Source organism: Typopeltis vanoorti, chromosome 21, assembly GCF_054136105.1.
Source record: "Typopeltis vanoorti isolate ZY-2024b chromosome 21, IOZ_Tvanoo_1.0, whole genome shotgun sequence".
Taxonomy (NCBI): Eukaryota; Metazoa; Arthropoda; class Arachnida; order Uropygi; family Thelyphonidae; genus Typopeltis; species Typopeltis vanoorti.
The window spans coordinates 85,234,498-85,257,864 of record NC_143569.1 but is presented as its reverse complement, the minus strand read 5'-3'; the positions used below and the strand labels follow the sequence as shown (position 1 = coordinate 85,257,864).

At 33.6% G+C, this 23,367-nt stretch overlaps 1 protein-coding gene across 2 annotated transcripts in view; it reads right to left on the bottom strand.

The window, feature by feature from the left end:
• Positions 1 to 20,774: 20,774 nt before the first annotated feature.
• The window catches only part of LOC150095070 (peripheral plasma membrane protein CASK-like), a 356,952-nt gene continuing 354,359 nt past the window's right edge, over positions 20,775 to 23,367 (bottom strand). For both annotated transcript variants that reach the window (XM_090411455.1, XM_090411456.1), the window contains exon 11: positions 20,775 to 22,652. In XM_090411455.1, the coding sequence (XP_090267581.1) occupies positions 22,473 to 22,652 (180 nt within the window). In that variant the 3' untranslated portion in view covers positions 20,775 to 22,472. The remainder of the gene's footprint in view (positions 22,653 to 23,367) is intronic.

Sequence of the window (23,367 nt, the reverse complement as noted above, 5' to 3'; positions counted from 1 at the left end):
GATCAAAATTGATCATGAAACCCATTCATAGTTTCTGCACTTGAGCATACTCTCAATCCATGCTTTCCATTCTCTAACCACTCTCCATGCAAAGGACCTGCTCATCACTCCCTAACTCACACCCTTCCTATACAGCTTTCATGGATTTCCTCTTGTTCTATCCTTGTCTCCTTCTGTTCTCCTCCCCATCACCCTGGTAACAGTTCCTCACTAATTTATGTCTGGATCATATCCTCTCTTTTTATTGCATTCTCTCAATTTGTCTCCATATTCCATATTTCACAGACCCAACCTCTATTTTTGCATATCAAGGTCCTCCTCATCCATGCCTAATAATCTGTTTATGATTTTGCAATGTGAACCTCTAAATTTCAGGTCTCTGTCCACCATCACTCCCACATGTCATCTCTTCTGCTTCCTTCCAAAAAATTTCCCCATTAATTCTATACTCTGCATCCCATCCTTGCCTACCAGTTTTCATGACCTTATACTTTACAACATTAAATTGACAGCTCCACTCACAGTCTATTGAGTTCTTACTGTGAGATCACAACATCTGCTCTGTTCCTCATAGTTTTGCTCATATGCAAACAGCTGCATATCTCTATCATATCAGCACTCTGCTAGTGACATTCTCTTTTGGGATCCACTCTGTCATAGATAAATTTAGCTATCCAACTCACTAATTTTTTATCCAGTCCCATCCATTTCAATTACCAGCTTGTCATGTGGCAATCTGTCAAACACCTTTGAACTGCACATGCATCTCCCTTATCCAGAGCATTTCTCACCTTGTAATGTGTAAGCAGATTGCTAAAACATGACCTCCCCTTTAACAAACATGTTGACTATCAAAAAGAATACTATTATCATCAACCCAGTTCTGAATCATAATCCTAATTAACTTCTTTCGAGTAAGTTTACTTTCTTTCCAAAACTTTGGTGTTTGCCTTATTGTAAGACTCATGATAAACAGGTGTGCCAAGGGTACCATTAATTCCCTGGAGCATGCCTTCAAGACATACAGTGATATACAGGGTATTTCAATTTAAAATCCCTATTCAGAGCAATCTGTAAAGAGAGAGAACCAGTAGAAGAAATCAGACTTGGTGGGTACCCTAACTAGATCATGGGGAATAGATTTTGATAATAAAAAAATTAGTTAAAAAATGATTGATAGGGGGAATGTGGCACTGTGAGCAGAGAAAATTATTACCTGTTATATTGCATGGAAGGAACGTTTGAACCAGTGAGTTTTGTGGGGGTAGGGGAGAGGATTTGAAGGTGTCCACAATGTTAAATGATTAATTGAACGCGCAATTTTATATGAATTGTGTCTCATTACTTTTCTGCTAGACCTCGTATGATTTCTGCATTAATACAACCTTGGTATCTCTTCTCAGTCGAGTTCTCACTGATGACATTTAATAATGTTCATTGATTTGCTTGCTTCCTGGGGAGTAGAGCAGTTCTGCTTGGTAGTAGGTTTTTGCCTGTCACTGACTGGAGCCACTGCTGAATTTCCTGACCTGGAGTGATTCAGGTCAGGAATGATCTCTTAGAATCCCTCAGTGAGATTTAGAGTGATCTTGTAAATCACTCAGTTTCTGGAGAGGTACCTCCCCCCCCCTCATGCACTTTAACAGTACCTCAAATAAAAGTCCAAACCAGTCTGGGTGCAATGACTATTCCAATGATGGGTACATCTGAGGGTCTGGCTCCCACTGATGGTTTGCTGCCTTGGTAGATTTTTGTCTGTTACTAGGTGGAACTACTGCTGAGTTTCTTGCTCTCTAGTAATTTATTTCAGGAGAGATAAGTAGTGATATTTTGGGTCACTTGTTGAGATTTAGAGTGATCTTATAGATCACTTAGAGTTTTTAGAGAAGTACTTCTCACTTTAACAGTAGTACTCCAGTAAAGAGTGAAACCAGTCTAGGTGCTGACCCTTCCCATAATGCATACAACTGTCTGAAAGGATGTCTGCTTTGCATCATAGAATACTAAGGCAAATGATGTGAAGCTATCAGCCTCTATATACAAGTAGTCATGAAGGTACTTAATGCACAAACTTTGCTTACACTTAGATAAGGATTAAACAAGAATATAATTTCTTTGCAAGTTTAAATTAACTTAGAGAGAAACAAGCAGCGACAAACATTCAAGAGGAATGCAATTAGGAATATCAATACTTGAGGCAGAAAAAGCTGTGAGAAGCCTGAAATGTGGATGGCAGCTGGAATAGATTATATTCAACCTGAAATTCTTAAATATGGAGATGTAAAAGCTTTATAGCACTTACACTGCATAATTTAGAAGGCCTAGTCAGATCATAGTTTGGAGCAGAGTTCTTTTATTTCCCATTTATAAGAAAGGAAATAAAACTGCATATAAGAATTATAAAGAATTTTATCTATTAAGTATTTCAGTAAACTTATACAAGCATACTCAAGAAGAGGCTAAGAAAAACTGTAGAAGAGAAACTTGCAGAAGAGTAAGCTGGATTCAGGCTAAAGAGGTTGTCAAGATCAGATTTTCACTTTTATGACTGTTGAGAAATCATGGGAATAAAATGAGGATCTATATTTAAGTTTTGTATATCTTGAAAAAAAAAAACCATAAGTTAGCAGTTAGAATTGAAAGAATTACAGAAGGTAATTTTCTGTAAAATTAGGTGTAAGACAAGGTCTGCTCTTTTTCTCCTGTGATTCATTGGCATGTACCATATTATGGAAGGAAATGGCATTGAACCTGATATCAGAATCAGAGATATCAAATGTGTGTTTTGTTTTATGCAGATGATGATTGTACTTTTAAATAAATTCAGTATAAATCTATGAAAATAGGCAGGGATATAGAAAACTTCAACTGCATTCACACTGGAGAACCTTATAAAACAAGGAAAATATATTGGCTATTTCAGCAAATTTTAGTGAAGGTGAAACATTAAATACTGAAATAGACCAAGCTGGCATGGTAAGAAGTCAGTTGAAAAAATATATATGAAATAAGAGAGAAAGTATCCAGAAAACTAAACTAGCAGTATACAAGACAGCATCCAAATCAATTTTAATTTATAGATCTGATAATTGGGTTAGAAATAGAACAGCTGATCAAAGACCTTAAGAGAGATAGAGTTCTGAGAAAAATTAGATAAGTGAAAACAGATGGCATTAGTGACAGAATAATGTTAAAATTGTTAAGCATTCAAGAATGTCTGAGCAGAACTAATCTAAGGTGGTATGGTCACTTAAACAGAATGGAAAAGTTGATGCCAAGATGTCAGAAAAAAAAGATCTACAGGAGGACAATGATCTAAGTGGGTTGATGCAGTTAAAAGTGCCTAGGAGATAGAAATATAAGTTTGCATAATACTAGAGTGCTGACAAGTGATAGAATAATTTGGAGAAAAATTGTTGACAGGCAATTTGTGTAGTACTGTCATAGTATTCTGCACAGCCTTTAAGGGTACAAATGTAAATTGACGATGATGATACATTTTGACATGTTTCTGAAGGCTGTCCCAAAACATTTCTGAATTACAAATTGCAAAAATCATTTGTTCTTAACGCCATCCGAATTTATTTATAGTAGCCATTTTACTTGTTTTCTTTCAGTACAATGTAAGAAGTTTGTTACTTTTATAGCCATGGAAATGTTGTTTAATAAATAACATTAACAAATATAAATAAACATGCAGATCAATACTGCAATTAGCTGTATTGTTATTGCATACTATTTATTATTACATCTGTGCAAATTCCTGACATATTTTAATTATAATACATGCCAGGGAGAGATGTCTATGAAGATAGGAACATCTACGTACTGTTATTTTCAGTACGATATTTTGTACTGAAAATAACAGTACATCAACAGTGTGTAGAAACAAGCAACTTAAAAGAACCGAATTACAAAATACATACAGCAGTCGGTGGTTTACCAATTAAAAACTTGCTGCGTGCTAGAAATTAGCATTAATAAATAATATTATTAAAAATATCATTAAACAACTATTTTTGATGGTTATATAAGATAAGAATCTCCCAAACGTTTGGGAGAGAGAGAGAAACAATCATTCCGATTCAGGTTTGGTTGATGTAAAAGGGCTTCACAACTTTCTTTGAAAAGGCGTTCATATTTAAACTCTATGGAGAAGACGAGCTTTATCCCACTGGATATTGTGTTTAGTGTCAATACTATGTTGTGCCAGACCAGACTTTTGAAGGCTGTCCTATCCTTCATGGGGAGAATTCACTAAAGATTTAATAATAATTGATTTTTTTCTCTTCAAATCTTTACTAAGCAACTGCTAACTTGCTTGTACTCCATTTTGAATTTTTGCATGTTTTATCTATCTTCTCTAGGTTGTATTCATTAAGAAGGAAAATAAATTATAAATTTTATTGGAAATTAAAAAAATTCTAATTAAGAATTAATTTAATGTTTGTACTCATGTTCTAATCAAGTCATCTGTGACAGTGCAGAAATAAAACAAGAAAGTTCTAGTTCTTGCATAAAATTATATACATCCATAATTTCCTTTTTCATATTTGTACTTCATTTTAGTAATCCTTTATTCCACTAATATATATTTCTATACTATACAAAGTTTGTTAAGCCTGAATATTTAGGTCAGTTATATTTTCCACCACTGAATAAGAGTTCTTTAAATTTCAAACACTTCTGTCATATAATATTTAATCTACCTTTTTTTGTGTGTGTGTGTGGGGGGGGGGAGGTGGCAGGAATTAGAATGCAAACATTCATTAGAATTAATTATAACCATATTTATTTAACACTGACCTAATTGTTTTTTCCAAAAATAAGAATAATTTTAAGACACCTTGACAGAAGTATACTATTAAGTTTCTACTGTGGTTGAATTGCACAAGCAGGACTGACCCAGTCATGCTTGTGCAATTGATTTAAAAATTGATTCATGATTTATAAATGTTACTGAATTAAACAATATCATATTATTCTTTAAAAGTAATTAAACTTAGAAGTTTATGTGAACATTACTTCAGGTTGCTGCAGTTTGCAACAAAAATTGCAATAATTTGCTTGTTTCATTGCACAAGTATGAAGTGGTACTTCAGTTTCAAAACTTATGAAGCATTGGGTTTTGTTGACTAAGCCATTACTTGCATATTATTTTCTTAACACATACAAGAACCAAAAGTTTTGAAAATAAAGTAACCTGCCAGCCCTAGTTAGCCAAATAAATATCATTTCCATTCTCCAACTGACAGGCCATGAGTTCAAATCCCACTATGGCACAGATGCTTGTGAAAGTTTTGTGGTAGATTTTCATCACCCAGTGAGAGACTACCCTGCTTGCTGGAGGCCTGAAATGGTTTAACAAAGTATTATGTTTAGATTCTAGAACAGAGTTACTAGATTATCTTTGGCTTACTTACAGATGCTCAATTTGTATGTGACATTTGCAGCTAACTTTCCACTAAGCATGGAGTAAATTTGTCATAGGTCGATGGGCATTTTAGGTACAGATGGAATAGCTGCATCACTATATATATACAGGGTGTTCGGGATAAATTTGACATATTTATAATTAATTATATTTTTCCGTAAGTTACATGTATTAACACACACTTCTCTTCATTTAAAAGTTTGGACCCTTCTTCATTCATATACAAGATGTCAGAAAGGATGGATAGCTGGAACCCACCTGAATCATGGAAGAGAATAACTTGTATCATGATGATTCGTGCCCGCCATCAAAATAAGGATATTACGACTGCTGCCCAATGCTCCCTGAATACAGTAAAAACAATCAGGCATGAACTAGAGACTTGCAATGGTGACTACGAGGATGTAGCAAGAAGAAAGATCCCTAGCAGACGATCTGATTGCGTTCGTACAGCAGAATTCCTCGCAAATCTGCAGGAACAGGTGTTGAAGAACCCTGGCATTGGAATTCGGGCTTTGTTCGTGGAGTTGCTAACTGTAGTCAAGCCCTGGATAACAAGGGTAGCCAATGGTAGGCCGTATGTATGGCAGCAGGATTCGGCCCCTTGCCACACCTCTGGGAAAAGTCAAAAATGGTTGTCTGAAAATTTCTACGACTTCACCAGTCCAAATGTTTGGCCTCCAAACTCCCCAGACCTTAACCCCATGGATTATTTTGTATGGGGCGCAGTTGAAAAAGACACCAATCGCACTTCCAGTAATACAAAAGCCCAGTTAATGGATAAAATTAAAACAGTTTTTGCGGCCCTTCCCAGGGAGACTGTAGCATCAGCTTGTTCGAGGTTCCGAAGCAGAATTGAAGCTGTGATCGATGCTAATGGTGGTTATTTTGAGTAAATCTTGTTGATAGTATTGTAATTAACTCTGCCTGTAATGTTTTTTTGTCAATTCATTAAATTTAATAGATACAAAGAAGATTTTCTTTTTCCTTACGAAACTGTCAAATTTATCCCGAACACCCTGTATATATATATATATATACACACACACACACACACATATTTTATGACTCTGCTCATGAAAAGCTGTAAACCTGTAGTACATTTAGTACTGTGGGTGGATTAAGGATTTTTTTCCCTCTATTATTATTATTATTATTTTGGTCTGGGAAACCCTGCTCTAGAGACTAAACATGGAACTTTTTCAAGCCATTTCAGACCTTCAATAAGCAGGGCAGTAATCTCACACTGGGTGATGAAATTTATAAGCCACACAGCATGTTGGTTAGAGAGCAGATGTGCTAACCACTTAGCCAACCATGCTGGCATATAAAAATAAAAATTACTTAGAAAGATTCTACAAATGTTATTTTAGATCAAATTAAATTAAAATTTATTAGCTAATGTATCACTTGCAAAAATAAAATAAAAACTTAAGAGATAAAATACACTTTTATAGTGCTGTTTTTTTGGTAAAATAACAGGTACTAGCAGGAAAAATCAAAACTTTTAAAGATATAAAAGAAAACTAAAATATTGTTGTTTACTAGTATTGTTACTTCGTAGTGTGATAAGTTTTGGAATAAGAACAGCAAACTGAGTAGATAACGCACAGTTTATTAAGCATAAATTTATTTTACAAGTATATAAAAAATAAGTAAAATGTATATGATAATTTTTTATAAAAATTTTATATAGCAAATATCTTAACAATAGTGCAAAATGAAAATTTCATCACATGACTAAGCTTATTTCCATGCTAGTTAAATGTGTAAAAAATTACTGAATATTACAAATTTCTAAATCCAAATGTCATCTATATGTCACATGTCACTGTTAATAAAGCAGGGCAGTAATCTGTACCATCCCAAAATAAATTTTTGGGATGGTACACCAGCATGGTGGTGTAACTTCCCAAAAAACGCGCTGGTTATAAGCATTATAGAATAAATGTCATTTTAAGATATTGATAAGCTTTGGTAAATGTTAAAATTAAATCTGAAATCAGTTTGGTGCCTTTTATTTAGCTATTTATTTTTCTTTAAAAATGTGTTAGCATCACATTAAAGAGTTATGGGTAATTTTTAAGTATGAAAAATATACAAGCATGCAGACCAAACATTTATGAATTTCAACAAGACCTGCAGTGATACTGCATTACTTAAAATGCCTTAGGGCTCTACTGACCTGAGAGCTTTTTTTTTTTTTTTAAATTGGATGATTCTCCTCAGAAAGTTGGTCTACCTAATAGACTGCATCTCTGCTCTTCAGCTAGCAGAATGGGTTCAAAGCACGGATATATTTGTGAATGACTTCACCTGGTGTGATACCACCACCAGCTTTAGAGTAGTTTCCAGACTATAATTCTTGGGCAACTCACAGTACTAATGTGTTATAGGTTTGTTATGGGGGGGGGGTTACATTGAGGTTTTGTGAAATTCTTCAAGATATGGAGATCCTTATCTCTTCCACTCAACAACCAAGGCTTCATACTAACACTCATAGAAGACATACCCTTCCCTAGGTAATAATTGTTTAATTGTTAATTTAATAATTTAATAAGTCTAATTGTTTTCATTTATCATCAACAGCCAGTCTGAACAGCAAATTAGCTTTATACCACTTTAGTTAAATGATAGAAACAAGAGTTTTAATGGGACATGTGACAATACATACACATATGTATGTGTGAAGAACTAGGTGAAACAGTAAGTGTAAATGTAATAATACTCAATATATAATATGTTAGAGTACCTCAATGTTAAAGAAAAGGAGCTGTTTTTCTTTGACAATTATCATACTCGTATATCACATAAATAAAATAAACAAAAAACAAGACATTATAGCAGAATGCTTTATTTTTCTACAAAATTATCACAATGTTTGCTCTCATCAAGAATACAGGCTTCTGAAGTCCCTTCAATTCCAGTCATCACTGCACAACAGAAATGTTTTGCTAGTCACAAACAGGTCACATTTCAATTACTTAAACATTCATATATTTTAAAAATAATCGGAACAGTAATAGAACACAAATTTATGCCACTTATGACTAAAAAAAGGTCAAAAGGCATGCTCAAAGATGGAAGTTGTATTGCTCTTAACAAAAAAAGAAATTTATTTCTATATAGATTTTTTTCTTTACTTTTTTGTAATATTTCTTAGATAGGCATTATATCTGTATCTTATTGTAGAATTGGATACTTTGTTTTAAAAATAGCCAAAGTTAAATTTTGCCTGTAATAAATGTATTTTTTCTAAAAAAAATTGATTTATTATAAATTATGGGACTAGAACTATTATCTGTATCAATTTTTGTTTTGCCATAAACACTGTTAGTTTGGCCTGGAATGTTTAGTGCTGAATGAGGAACCTCAAGCATTCATTATATCCCTGATATACTCATTAATAAAAGTTCTGCACTAAAATATAATTAATTCATTTAACAACTAATACATTAATAAAACTACATAATTACAAAGCAACATAACGGTCAGCTGTTATTAAATAATTATTCCTATTAATGATCATTAAAAACAAAGTCCTTTAACGATCAGTATTTAAGATAGAAATATATTGTCAGATAAACTTTCAAGTATATAGGATTACATAAAATAAGCAAAAATAACTATCTACCACTGTTAAAGAAATACAAAATGTAAAGAAAAATGCATTATAGCATCTGGTATCGGCTTACAGTGTATGTGTGTATCTAGATATAAACACACACACACACTGTATGTCAAACTTTCTATTGAATTTTTTTTTACATAATCTTTAATATTATTATTGAAATGTGTATTTAAATAAACAGTGTCAAATGACAACTAAAATATACAAAAAAATAACATTTTAAATAAAATTAACAGTACTAAGGAACTTATCCATACTTTTAAAGTTGGCTTCTATACTCTTTTAAAATTTTATTTCCCAAATCCTAAAGATTATTTTTGCTTTAAGATTCCATATGAAAATGCAAAAATTCTCATCAGTACTTACATATTTTAAAGATATCACGTTCATTAGCTGCTTGTTAAAATGATCATAGTATTATGAATTTCTATTATGCTTTTTAAAGAGAAAAATTAACTTATTGCATTTGATTTAAGCTCTCTACATTAGCAAAGATATAATAAAAATGTAACATTTAAACATGTTTTTAATATTATTATAATGAACATAACTTAAATATTGCAATATAGTGCCACAATGCACAGAAATGGGTACAGAGAGAGCAGGAGTTATAAAATTTTCAAGCTCCATATTTTGACTAACAGTCTGTCAACATGAGAATACACAGAAATTTCTTTCCTCTGTCTTTTTGTGATCTGTTCTTTGCTTTAGGATCTTCTCTATACTTTGTAAAGAATATATCAAGGCCTCAGTGTGTGGAATGGCAGATGGTTATTTATCCAGTTTCCTTCTACCAATGGGCGTGTAAAAGATATTTTGTAGCAGCTGCTATTATTCAGTGTCTGTGCTTACTGTTAGTGACTTTAGCCTTCTGGATGGAAGACAGCATTATGTTCATATATAAACTGATGGTTTCATATAGATTTGCCATATTTCAATAGATATGCTCTACCCTTGAGGTTAATGTGCTGGCATTATATTTACAGCATGTGCATTTTAAGACCAACATATGGAAAAGTAGTAAACTCAGTGCACAGTATATCACCTAGGCAACATATAGTTAACTAGAGTTGCTTATTGCATATTTATTTTTTACCTGTGCTGTAGCTAAAATATTTTAATATATTGCACATAAAGGATTAATGAAATTTTATACCTTAATTTCGCTCTAGAGAAAATGTTTTGAATAAATCAAATGCAACAAATGCTGTTATTTGCAGGCAGTCTTCAGCTAGGTTGACAATAATATATATATATATATACAGGGTGTTCGGGATAAATTTGACAGTTTCGTAAGGAAAAAGAAAATCTTCTTTGTATCTATTAAATTTAATGAATTGACAAAAAAACATTACAGGCAGAGTTAATTACAATACTATCAACAAGATTTACTCAAAATAACCACCATTAGCATCGATCACAGCTTCAATTCTGCTTCGGAACCTCGAACAAGCTGATGCTACAGTCTCCCTGGGAAGGGCCGCAAAAACTGTTTTAATTTTATCCATTAACTGGGCTTTTGTATTACTGGAAGTGCGATTGGTGTCTTTTTCAACTGCGCCCCATACAAAATAATCCATGGGGTTAAGGTCTGGGGAGTTTGGAGGCCAAACATTTGGACTGGTGAAGTCGTAGAAATTTTCAGACAACCATTTTTGACTTTTCCCAGAGGTGTGGCAAGGGGCCGAATCCTGCTGCCATACATACGGCCTACCATTGGCTACCCTTGTTATCCAGGGCTTGACTACAGTTAGCAACTCCACGAACAAAGCCCGAATTCCAATGCCAGGGTTCTTCAACACCTGTTCCTGCAGATTTGCGAGGAATTCTGCTGTACGAACGCAATCAGATCGTCTGCTAGGGATCTTTCTTCTTGCTACATCCTCGTAGTCACCATTGCAAGTCTCTAGTTCATGCCTGATTGTTTTTACTGTATTCAGGGAGCATTGGGCAGCAGTCGTAATATCCTTATTTTGATGGCGGGCACGAATCATCATGATACAAGTTATTCTCTTCCATGATTCAGGTGGGTTCCAGCTATCCATCCTTTCTGACATCTTGTATATGAATGAAGAAGGGTCCAAACTTTTAAATGAAGAGAAGTGTGTGTTAATACATGTAACTTACGGAAAAATATAATTAATTATAAATATGTCAAATTTATCCCGAACACCCTGTATATATATATTTTTTTTTTTTTTTTAACTATCAGCAGTTTCTATATACGAGGGATAGAACTTCTTCATTTCAGAAACGTCAGTAATAAAGTACAGTATTAGATTAGAAAAAAAGATTGCAGTACTATGCTTAAATTTTTATAAACTAGCAATAAGTATATCCAAATATTTTGTAGAATTCATCTGTGATTAGATACATATATGAAATTATACGAGTGATACAGTAAATTTACATCAGTTATGCTATGGCAAAAAAAAAAAAAAATATATATATATATAAAATAAAATAAATAAAAATAATGTGGTTCATTGTGATGCTTATATTGCACAAGAACAATCTCTCTCTCTCTCTCTCTTTTTTTTTTAATACACTGTCATAATTTGACAAAATTAAACCTTTAATGTGGCAGCTGTATTTATTTGGCACAAGAATGATATCTGATTGGTTATTATTGGTTTAAAAAATGATTAAATTTCATAATAATCTTTGGAATCAAAATTAATTTATTTGAGAGGAGCAGGGGAGGGGGGTGAAATCATGAGATAAAATCCAAAAATTCATTTGCCTAGATGGAGGATCTCTTGCTAGAAAAATATTTGCAACCAGCAAATTAACTATTTTCGTACTAAAGAACACAATGTTGGGAAGTGCAAAAGAAAATGAATATTATTATTATTAAGAGAGACCTCCAGGGAGTCAGGGACTCATCGAAGGCCACATACTGCACGCACCAGCTATCATACTTGTTCTTGAATTCATTAACACACACACACATCATCATCCAATGGCAATCCATTCCAATCATGCACCACTCTGAGAGAAAAATTTAGCTTTCAAGGATACCCACCCTCCATAAAATGAAAAATTCCATCAACTGACCCTTTCAGAAGTTTGTAAGTCTCAATCATATCACCATTCTTTCTCCTGTTTGTTAGTGTCTGCAGTCTAAATATTCTCAATCTGTCTTCATAATCAGTATTCTGCAATCCTGATATCATTTTTAACACTCATCTTTGCACTCCCCACTGTATCAGAATCACAACAGAAACCAGACCTGCACACAATAGGCCAAGTGAGGTCTTATCAAGGTCTTGTAAAGTGGCAAAATTACTTATCTTTACATGTCAAGTTTGTTTCGGCATTGCAGTTATCCTCTGAGTTGTATTTGCAATCTTTGCTATATGGCCCTTGAGCTTCATCTTCCTGTGTACTATATATATATATGACTGGTAACTTTTGTGCATTCTTCCTAATTCTTTTTTTTTTCCCATAATGAAGAAATTAGCATGGCACAGGAGGATAACAAAGTGGTTGGTGGTTAAGTACTGGTCTAGCAAGCTGCTTGCATTCAACAGTTTGGATCATTTTTTTTAAATCTTGAAAAATCACAACTAAGTAGTCTATGCTGCAACAATGTACAGTTGAAAAACTCAATAACATATTTTGGTTTTTAACAAAATGTTTTAAATCCTGACCTGCATACTGTGAAACACACCTATATTATCTTCTGATGATGATGTAACTACACATATGATTAAATTATCATAATAAATGGTTCTTTTTATTAATAGTTTGTTGCTATGGTAATAAACTATTGATACAAAAACTTAGTGGCAAAAATACATCAACATTTGTTGATTTATCACAAAATCATTCTTACTCATAATGGAGAGCATCTTTCTTAATAATCTGAAAAAATATAGCATTTGTATATAGTTCCTAATTATATCGCATTTATATTAAAATTGGGGAGATCACACAAAGCGTTTTTTTGAGAAAAAAGAACAATACTGAATATGATATCTGTTTGTAATAGCTCATTATGTATAAAAGTATTTTAGAAACTAAACTCGTGGAATATAAGTTGGATTATTAATGGAAACAACTGTATTACTAATTTATTTTTCCCAAAAAAAGTATAAGAGATAAAAACTGATTCAAAACCTGGATAAAAGGAGCAAAAATTAAACTGCCTTTGAAAAAGGCTGCAGATTTATTAAAATAATAACTGGAAGGATAGAAATGTTCTTAACTTTTATTACTACAGTAAAATCTCAATTTAATGGTCAATGGACTTCGGATTTAATGGACATAATTTGACAAATAAATACAGATAATGAAATAATTAATAAAAAAAAAAAAATTATTATTATTATTATTATTATTCCTAATACCTCCAAGGAGTCCGAAGACTCATCGCAGGAGGACACCTCAACCATTACACTGAACCTCTACTACGAATCATCTCCATCAACCGCCCACCTCCACCACCAACAACAACTAGTATTTTCTGTCTGTAAATTGCGTGTGTTCTGAAGGGCGATTTGTCTGTATGCGGGATGAAAAACCTGAGTTTCCAGGAAAAAAAAACCTGCCACCTCCATATGAGATTGGCTAATTCACCTTCGATTGAAATCGTCCAGATAAAGATTCCTCCCGTCGCGACGAGAATCGAACTTAGGCCTATTCCAATCGAAGGATGATACAATGGTTAATCGGATGCGATCGGCAGTGTTTATAAATTGCATCTTCAGATACATTCGCGTATATTTGTGATATTTCGTGCGCACTTGTAATAGTTCGTACGTGTGCATGTGCTTTGGTTCGGTAGCATAGCATCAGTAGTGTAAAACATGGTGTTTAGGCTGCTGCTGGAGTAATTTTTAGTTAAACCGTTATTAATCATTATTAATATCAGTTAATATGTCTGGGGTAAAAGAAAACGAGTAAACTTGACGATAGCACAAAAACTTGAGTTAATAAGTAAGTTGGAATGGAAGAATAAAATGTATGTTCTCCAAACACCACTTCTATAATACAACTTATAGACCAGGGAGTTATTGTTGCCTACAAGAGATATAAGAAGTTTCTTGAAGAGGTTTTGGAGGAATTAAAACAATCCCAAAGAAGACACAAGAGGAGCCAGCACACTTCAAAATTTGTGTGTGTACAACATGAAGTCCGCCATCTTTAATTTTGCTGCCGCTTGGAAGGAGATAGAGACTACAACATTGGCTAATGGCTGGACCAAGTTACTGAACGGGAGTGAACCAGAATACAATTTCAGAGGTTTTGAAACCTCTGATTTCTGTGAAACTTTGATGCGAGCTGGTGATAATGTCAGTGAGAATGACATTGAACAATGGCTAGACATCGACGAGGGTGACCCAGGCTACCAAATTTAGGAAGAGATTGCTGAAGATGTTCTACAGGGGGGCGATCAGGAGGCTAACAACGAGGAAGAAGAAGCGATTCCAGTTGGTCCGAAACTATCGGTGGTTAGAGAACACATGGTCGACATCATCTCGTCCATGTGTTCTCATTTTGTTCATAGGCGCATATTCAGATCCAGAGGCGATTGCTTATTACGAACATTTTCAGCAATTTCGATCGTTAATTATTAAGAAATGGTTTAAAGTGAAAAGCAACTGAAACTTGATGCTTTTTTCAAGCCCAATCCTCAGTAAAATGGTATTTATGTAAAAATGTTCTCATTAAAATATATCAAAATATATCAATACTGTACCACTGAAAGTGCTTTATTTTCAATACTATTCCTAAGATTCGCGATTTAATGGACTTTCGATTTTACGGACAATCTTTAGCTCCTAATAGTCTGTTAAATCAAGATTTTACTGTTTTATCATCATCAGAGATCCTGTGAGTTGAGGATTCATTGAGAGAGGTCATATATCACCCACATTAGCTGTCATATCCTCTCAACATTATTCACATTAGATGCACTTGCATCTTTCAACAGGCAAATTCCTCACTCCATTAACCACACACAAATTTAACTTCCATGGATGTTCCTTTTTTCTCTCTTCATCTTCTATATAATGAAAAAGTTCATCAACTGATATCCTATAACACCTTTACAGAAGTTTAGACTTTATCATATCAGCCCTCATTCTCCTATTTACCAGAGTTTGCAGTTCACTTGCTCTCAATATGTCCTCATAATCTATATTCCATAATCCTGATATCTTTCTAACTCTTCCTCTTTACACCTTTTCAACAGGGGCCAAATCTGTGTGCAGTAGTCCAGATGCAATTGTATCAAGGCCCTGTAAAGAGGTAAAATAGTTTCCTTACTCGGATATTGCTGTTTAAGCATTACAATTATCCCCTGAGTTGTATTTGCAGTTTTTGCTATGCGACCTTTGAAATTCAACATCCTTTCCACTGTACTCCAAGATCACCAGTCTCATTAATTTCTATGAGCATAACCCTGATAGTATAACATAGAGTTGGAAGTCTCACCATACCAAAGTGCATAACTTTACACTTATTAACAGTGAATTGATAGCCATTATCATTGGCCCACCGGAAGTTGAATGCATTTATTCTGTAAGCACCATATATATATATCCGTATCATCCCTGATTGCCCTGCCTATCTTTGCATCATTAACAACCAATTGAACAGGTGCTATCTTGTTGAATGCCCTTAACAAAATCCAACAGTATCATAATCTTTTATCCAACTCAGCTGTAACATTATTATAAAATATGAGCAAATTGCTTATCTCTCATGCTGTTTCTTGCAAAGTGAACACTGATTATTTGAAAAATTGTATCTGGTTTTGATACAAGGGTACATTTATGTTCAGTAAAATTATTCTTCCACATTCATTATTTCTTTTACTTGCAGCATAACAATAAAATTTTTTTGGGTTGCCATTATTAACCTGCACAGATAAATTTTTTTTTTTTCATATTTTGCCTTAGCTTTCTATACAGTACTTATAACTTTTGTGCCCTGTGCATCACATATTTGATCCTCTCATTATTATTCTGATGATATTTCTTCCACATCTTTGCTGTCTTACGATCTCTTCTTTAATAATGTTGTGCACTCATCCTTCACCCCCTCCCTCACATACACACCCATTTGTTCTTTGAACTCTGGTCAAATGATGCAGTATCTGAATTTGTCTTCTAGATAAATTTAAATACTGCATCATTTAAGCATCTTTTCCAAGCTTCCCATGTACTGCTGATATCCTTTCTATTCAGTAATTGATATCATGGGACTAAACATAGTATTCTCCTGCATTAGTCTTAGTTTCCAGCTTTGTAATTCAGCATGTAACCAGTTACTACATGACATGATGTGACAGATCATGGTCACATCCTTAGCTGAGAAACCTGATGTGATCCAACGTAACATTCTCTGACTGCAAGTTCCTTCTTTCATAACAGCTCAATAAATTCTTCATTCATATCATAAGTTTCTCTGCTAACAAATCAATATTCAGATAATTTAAGCCACTTATAATTTTAAACTATTACTTGTTTAGTACCCATCAGGGTAATTTGGCTGTGCAATTCATTGCCCTAGCAAGTGAACCACCAGATCTGTAGCAACATCCGCAGTATATTTCATCTTGTTAGCCTCCATTTCATACCAGATAGCCTCAAATTGATTGCTTACATGAGTTTCTGCATAACTGTAATCAAATCATCTAATATCATTAGTACCCCACCCTTTTCTGTTATTCATAAAAACACTATATCCTTCACACACAATTTGTTATTACATCTGTTTAAAAGTTAGGAAGGCAACAAAACTCAGCCCCTTTGTTCCTGATGTTCTTGGCATTTGTACACAGACATAACAAGAGCTACTTCTTAGCTTTTTCATATAATTGGCTTGGTTAGGAAGCTTTCTCCTCCTCAGTCAAAAAGTCCAAATCTAAATTATATTGGTCTACCCTTTACCAGATTCACAACCATTATCATTGATGCACACCTTTACTAAACTCACACACACACATACACATTCTCATTCCTCCCATGATGATGTAGTTTCTTTCTGAATTAAATATCATTCCAACAAGTAATTTCTCAAGAGCCTGCAGAAATGACTTCCTGGAGAAATAATTTTTTCTCCCAAAGAAATAATTTCTCCAGGGTGATGATACCAAATCCATTCAAGTGCAGGCCATCCCTCTCATACAAGTCTTTTTTACCATCAAACTCATTCCACACACACTCACACACACGCACACGCACATCCAAAAACTTGCATCCATTTCTTCTAAACAAGTAAACTGGTAATTAGTTGCATCATCAAACATTTAAGACTATGCAATACCACTGCTTATTTCAACAAGTTAAACATGAATAAATTTTTAAAATTAGCAAACATGTATTTAAAACAAAATTTTTGAAGTAGTCAGCAACCTTTTTTGTTAATCAATGCAGCATATAAAAAAGGTAAAAGTCCATTCTGGGTATGTGTAACCTCTAAATATGAATACTTTCAAGGTTTAAAATAATTATTAAAACAGCTGTATTTTCAAGGTCCATTCATTTTTATTAAAATCATTTTATCTTATGCATTCCACTTAAATACCTAGTAATTAGTGTGATAAAGAGGTACTGATTATCATCTAGCAAGATGGTACAATAGGAAACAGTATTTAGAGGAAGCTCTTCAAAGAGCCTGATTGTTAAAACACAAAATGACTCAGTATTCAGAGTTACGGCTCTTGGTTTTATTCATAAGTGATTTAAGTTCAAATATTAAGGATGAAATTTTTCTCTTTCCCTGATATGAAGATAGGTACGACAGTCAGTTGTTTGGCTAACCTATGTTCTTATACAGAATGATCTTAAAATTTTGGAAGTGGATGAGGAAGTAGGGGGCTTAAATTTAATGTGAACAAATGCAAGTATATACAGTTTGGTAAGAAGATAATGTTTAGATGTATATAAGTTCAATGGGTATTACAGAAAAGGTATGAATACCAGAATTTGGATATTTTGGTTGATAGAAAATTTACATTCAGAAATCATATTGGTAAGACAACTAATAAATCTCAGCAGCTTTAGGAGAAAAGTTGATAGCTTTATATAATAATATTTATGACTAAACTTGACTCACCAAGTTTTTTAATGGATATCAAAAAATTAGGAGAATAATAAAGTGTGTGGAGGAATTGTTTGGGATCAGTTGGTTGGTAGTAATCTATAAATTTATTGAACAGGAGAAGAATTGAAGTATATGTCAGTTCCAGTGATATATACAAATTAGCAAGAGTAGCTGCATTGCTGAACCAGGATCTAACAGAGGGCATAATACAAACATGGTGAAGAAGAGAATTAGAATAAATATACAAAGTTTATTTTTTGCTATTAGGATAGAAAATATGCAGAATGACATTTCTGTTATAAAAATGGTAAATTTATGTAACTTTTAAAAAAAATCAGATTTTAATAAATAAATATATATATATATATATAATGGATATGAGAGAATGAAGAAGGGAAAGATAAGCTGAGAGTGAATATACACTGCTCAAAACAATTAGGGGATATTTTAGTTTCTGTCGAATAATTATAAATTTCTGCAAATAATTATAACTATTGGGTACTTCATACAGGAATAAATATTTCTTATGGATAGGGTATAATTGGTGAGATATTTATTACAAATTGTGTTACATTTGTAAATTATTTTTATAACATTATAATTTACAAGAAAACCAAAATGTCCCCTAATTGTTTTGAGCAGTATATAGTATATATGGTTAACGAATTTAGTTCAGTAGTCAGTATATGGTTCAACTGTTGTGGGGGTGATTTTTCTTACACAAACATTAAACATATTTGACACTTAGTTACACATATATCCAAGTATAATGATGATAGCAGATGAATTGCAGCCAAAAATAATAGGAGATAGGTGGAAGGGTGGCTGTTCATTTGAAGCAGTCTGGTGTGAGATTAAGACCAGTAAGACAAAATATACAGTTGGTTGTTGCTATAGACCAGGGAGTTCTATGCATAATCTAGAAGACATGCTTCATCAAATTAGTACAATGAGTACAGGTCGAGTGATTATTATGGGAGAACTATGGAGATATAGACTGGAAGGAAGAGCAATCACATGGAAGGAAGGAAGGAAATGGAGTTTATACACCTACTGAGATAATTACTTGAGGCAGCATGTAATGGAGGGGACCAGGGGGTGTGGGAGTACTGGACCTGATCATAGGATCAGAAGAGCTATTTATAACCAAGGTGGCCACATTGCCTCTGATTGTCATATACACCATGTGGTCTTGACTTGGGAGATTGTACAACATGGGATATATGTGGAACTACAAGGCAGGTGATTATGACCATAATTTGCAATCTTTAATTTTTAATATAAATCTCTTTTCCCTTTTCACATTGTATCATATTGTGAATAAACTATGATGATGATGACGATGAACAGCTGAGTTGGATAAAAGAAATGGCTACACAATTCTGCTGAATTTTGCAAAGGTATTTGACCAAATACCACATGGAACTCTGTTATGCAAATTAGAACAAATGGTGGTGGATAAGAGGATGGCTGCTGGACAGACAGCAAAATGTGGTATATGGAGTGTCAGAATCAAGGCAAAAACAGGTGACTAGTGGTGTGCTGCAAGGTTCAGTGCTGGGACTATTGCTGTTTAATTTGTACACAAATGATATAGAAAAAAACCTGAAAGGAAATATTTACTAACATTGCTGATGATGCAAAATTAGGTAGAGTAATAGTTAATGAAGGCTATGTAGAGAGCTTGCAGGATGAATGATTTAAATAGACTGTCAGTATGGGCAAAAGATAATGGATGTCAGTTTAATATCAAGAAATGTAAAGTTATGCATTTTGGGATAAACAGATTACAAGCCATGTATTACATTGATGTACTCCAGGAAATAGATGAAGTTAGAGATTTAGGGGGGGGGTGGCAGACAGAGTTAAAGTTTAGATGACATATTGCTAAGGTAGTCCATAAGATTACTTGGCTATTGAAGAACACATTATCAAGTAGAGATAAGGAAGTTGTTATTCCCCTTTATAAGGCCTTGATACATCAGCATCTGGATTACTGTGCTCAAGTCTGGTCTCCTGGGTTTCTTTGGGATGAGGAAGCAGTGGAGAAGATTCAGAAATCTGACCAAGATGGTGGGTGGAATGTTCTCTATGAAGAGAGATTGAGGGCATGTGGATTGCAGAAGTTGGCTGATAGGAGAAAAAGAGGGGATATGAGAGAAACGTGTACATTGCTTAAAGGGTTTTATAGGATTGATGTAGGAGAAATGTTGCAGCACTTGACTGGAGGAGCCGAAACAATGGGTCATTGTTTTGGCTCCCTGAAACAATGGGTCATCCCTGAAAGTTGAATAAAGGTATGGTTAGTAGGGGTGCAAAGACTACATTCTTTGCTTGAAGAGTTGTGAATGAGTGGAATGGGTTGCCAGAGTCACTTGTGAGTGCTTTGTCTGTTAATGGGTTCAAGGAGCGGTATGATACATTGTGTGGATAGTTTGGGTCTCCTGTGATGAAGCTTCGGACTCCATGGGGGCGCCTATATAATAATAATAATATAAACATAATAGATATCATGGAGTTGCTATCCTGGAAAGACTTAAAATATGTGGAAGGCCAACAGTAATGGTAATTTAAATGACTGTTATTAATATAATTTATATTTTAAATGTAAATAAATTGGTTGATATTTGGAATAAATACAATAAGCACTGAAAAAAAAAGTTACTTTTTAATAAATGCTATAAAAACAAAATTTAAACTGAAATTTACCCTCCATACCGCTTCTCTTCTTTCTCTTATTAAAAACCCTCTCCCACAATCTTATTATACGAGTAACTATCACTTCATAGGGTAATCCATGTGAATTTCATCTTACTATTCAAGAGCTTTCCTTGGAATCATTTACAGCAAACACACAAGCTTGGTTGCAAATAAAATACATAATGGATTAGGAAACCTGTCATGATGAGGATTCTGAGAGGTGAGACTACTCAACTTATAAGGTGATCCATAATTAATCTTTAGCATAACTGATTTCAACATATGATATGGTTGTAAATAGGTTTTTTTAACCCTCAACATAGACTGAGACAAACTGCAAGCAAACTAGCATTGTTCACTAATTAATCTTGTCAGCACAAAAAATACAGTATTGAACCTCTTTAATCTGGCAATTTTGAGTCCAATGCAAATGATGATTTCTGACTCAAGAGGAGATGATACTTAAACATAACTTACTTTAGTGTTTCTGAAAACATATTTATGCTGTACTTACTACAATTCAATTCAATTTGCATTATCAAAAATCAAGATACATAAAACACCCTATTATATTTTAATCATCTTAATGTAACTGCTTTATTTTCATAATTTAAGGAACTTTTTTAAAATGTGTAAAAAGAATAATGGATATATTGGTTAAATGTTATATATTTCTTAAGTTTTTTTAAAAATATTAGATATTCACTTGAGTTGGCATGTTTCTCATGTGAAGTGGCTATTACAAAATATTATCCCAGGGAGCAAGTTGTGGATTATATACAATTCCAGACTAAAGAGGTTCAGTTATGTTAAAAAATTAGTTTTTACTTCTGTAACACAATCACCAAATTTGGATATGTTTTTGCTTGGTAATACAATTATTTGCATAAAATAATCATACAAACATATCAGGAAACAAAATTATGGCTAACATTTCTAAAAAATGCAATGCCATTGCATTGATTGTGCATTACTTGTATACAATTAACCTCATAAAACATTGGCTAGACTTAGAGCTATATCTCATTTCTTTTTCTTTTCTGTTAGAGAAATGACTGCATCATTTTTGTCTCTTAATTATAGCTTCAGTAACAATCAAGTGTGCATTTTGTTTCATGAATTGTGTTAACTGTTCCACTGTAAGGCAAATATTGCTATTATAGCATAATAGACTTAAACTTTCAAACTACAGTAACAAAAACAGAAATAAATGCATGCCACAACATTTTACCTGATTTGCAAAAATTCCCTGAACATCAATCCCTTATCCTACAAGTTCCTGTACCAATAATTATCTAGTACTAAGTTTCCATCTTATCAAAACAGCTATAGTAAACATAATTTGATGCAATAAACAAATTGAATGAGTAGCAAGGTGTATCATAGATGACACAACTGCATTATGACGTCTCTGTTGTGCTTCTGTCTTCTGCATTATTACTTGTTGCAAGAAACAGGGCAAGCCCACCACGGGCTGCAATGGCAGTTTTTGAACTTAGTCTATCAAAAGTCAGTTGATCTGTGCATGGAATGGAAACGGCAGGATGTTATTTTGATTGCCTACCCAGATCTGCTAACTTCCTGCAAAAGAAGTGCAGTTCATGTGGCATGATTTCCCGAGTTTAGGCTCTGAGCAAATATGATAGGAAGCTAGTAGACCCAGCCAACAGGTACCCATTGTGGTGTAGTGTTGATTTTTTCTAAAGTCTTTTCTAGTGATTTGATAGTCTCTTCTATGTCATTGTTTACTATTGTTAAGTCAAAAAAATGACCATATGCCTGTCTAAGAAGTTCACTTTCTTTAAAAAGGCGTTCTAAACTTCCATCCACCTATAATTAAAAGAAAAGCAATAATATATTATGAAATATTATATCAATTGGAGAACTGAATTCTTAATATTTCTGATGAGTTTCAAGAACACAAACTTTTATTACAAAACATTAGTTATCTTAAAACAATTTATGTAAAGTACATCACAAAACTACTATAGGCTACTATGAAAGTTGAAGGATTTTTAAGAATTTTTGGAGTGGTGTTCCATATTTAGAATATGGTACTCCAGAGTAGAGTAGAAGTTGATCTAGGATTTGCACAAAATTGTTTTGAGTGGTTATATCTCAGCAAAGAAAAGTCAGGTCCTCTGATGGGTTAACAGGATGAGGAGATTCTATAAAAGTTTGTAAAAGGGGAGGTCTTCATTCAAAAATATACTTGAATTTGATGATAAAGTGAATGATAAATGTGCCAGACAGGGATATTCATACAAAGGACTGTTTGAATTTGGCAAAGGCATTTGACAGATTGCACAATAGTCATTTGTACAAATCAATGGAGCAAAAGAGAGCTGGGGATGGATAGTACCAATAAATAAAAGTAATCAGTGGCATGCCACAGAATTCTGTTCTGGGCCACTACTTACTTGCTAATGATATTTCATGTGGAGTGAGAATATATTTTGTTGTTTGCCGATAAGTGTGGCTTAACGTAGCTAAGCCACATTTTCTTTTGGAGATTAGAGAGAAATTGAGAAGTAGGTTTGGAAAG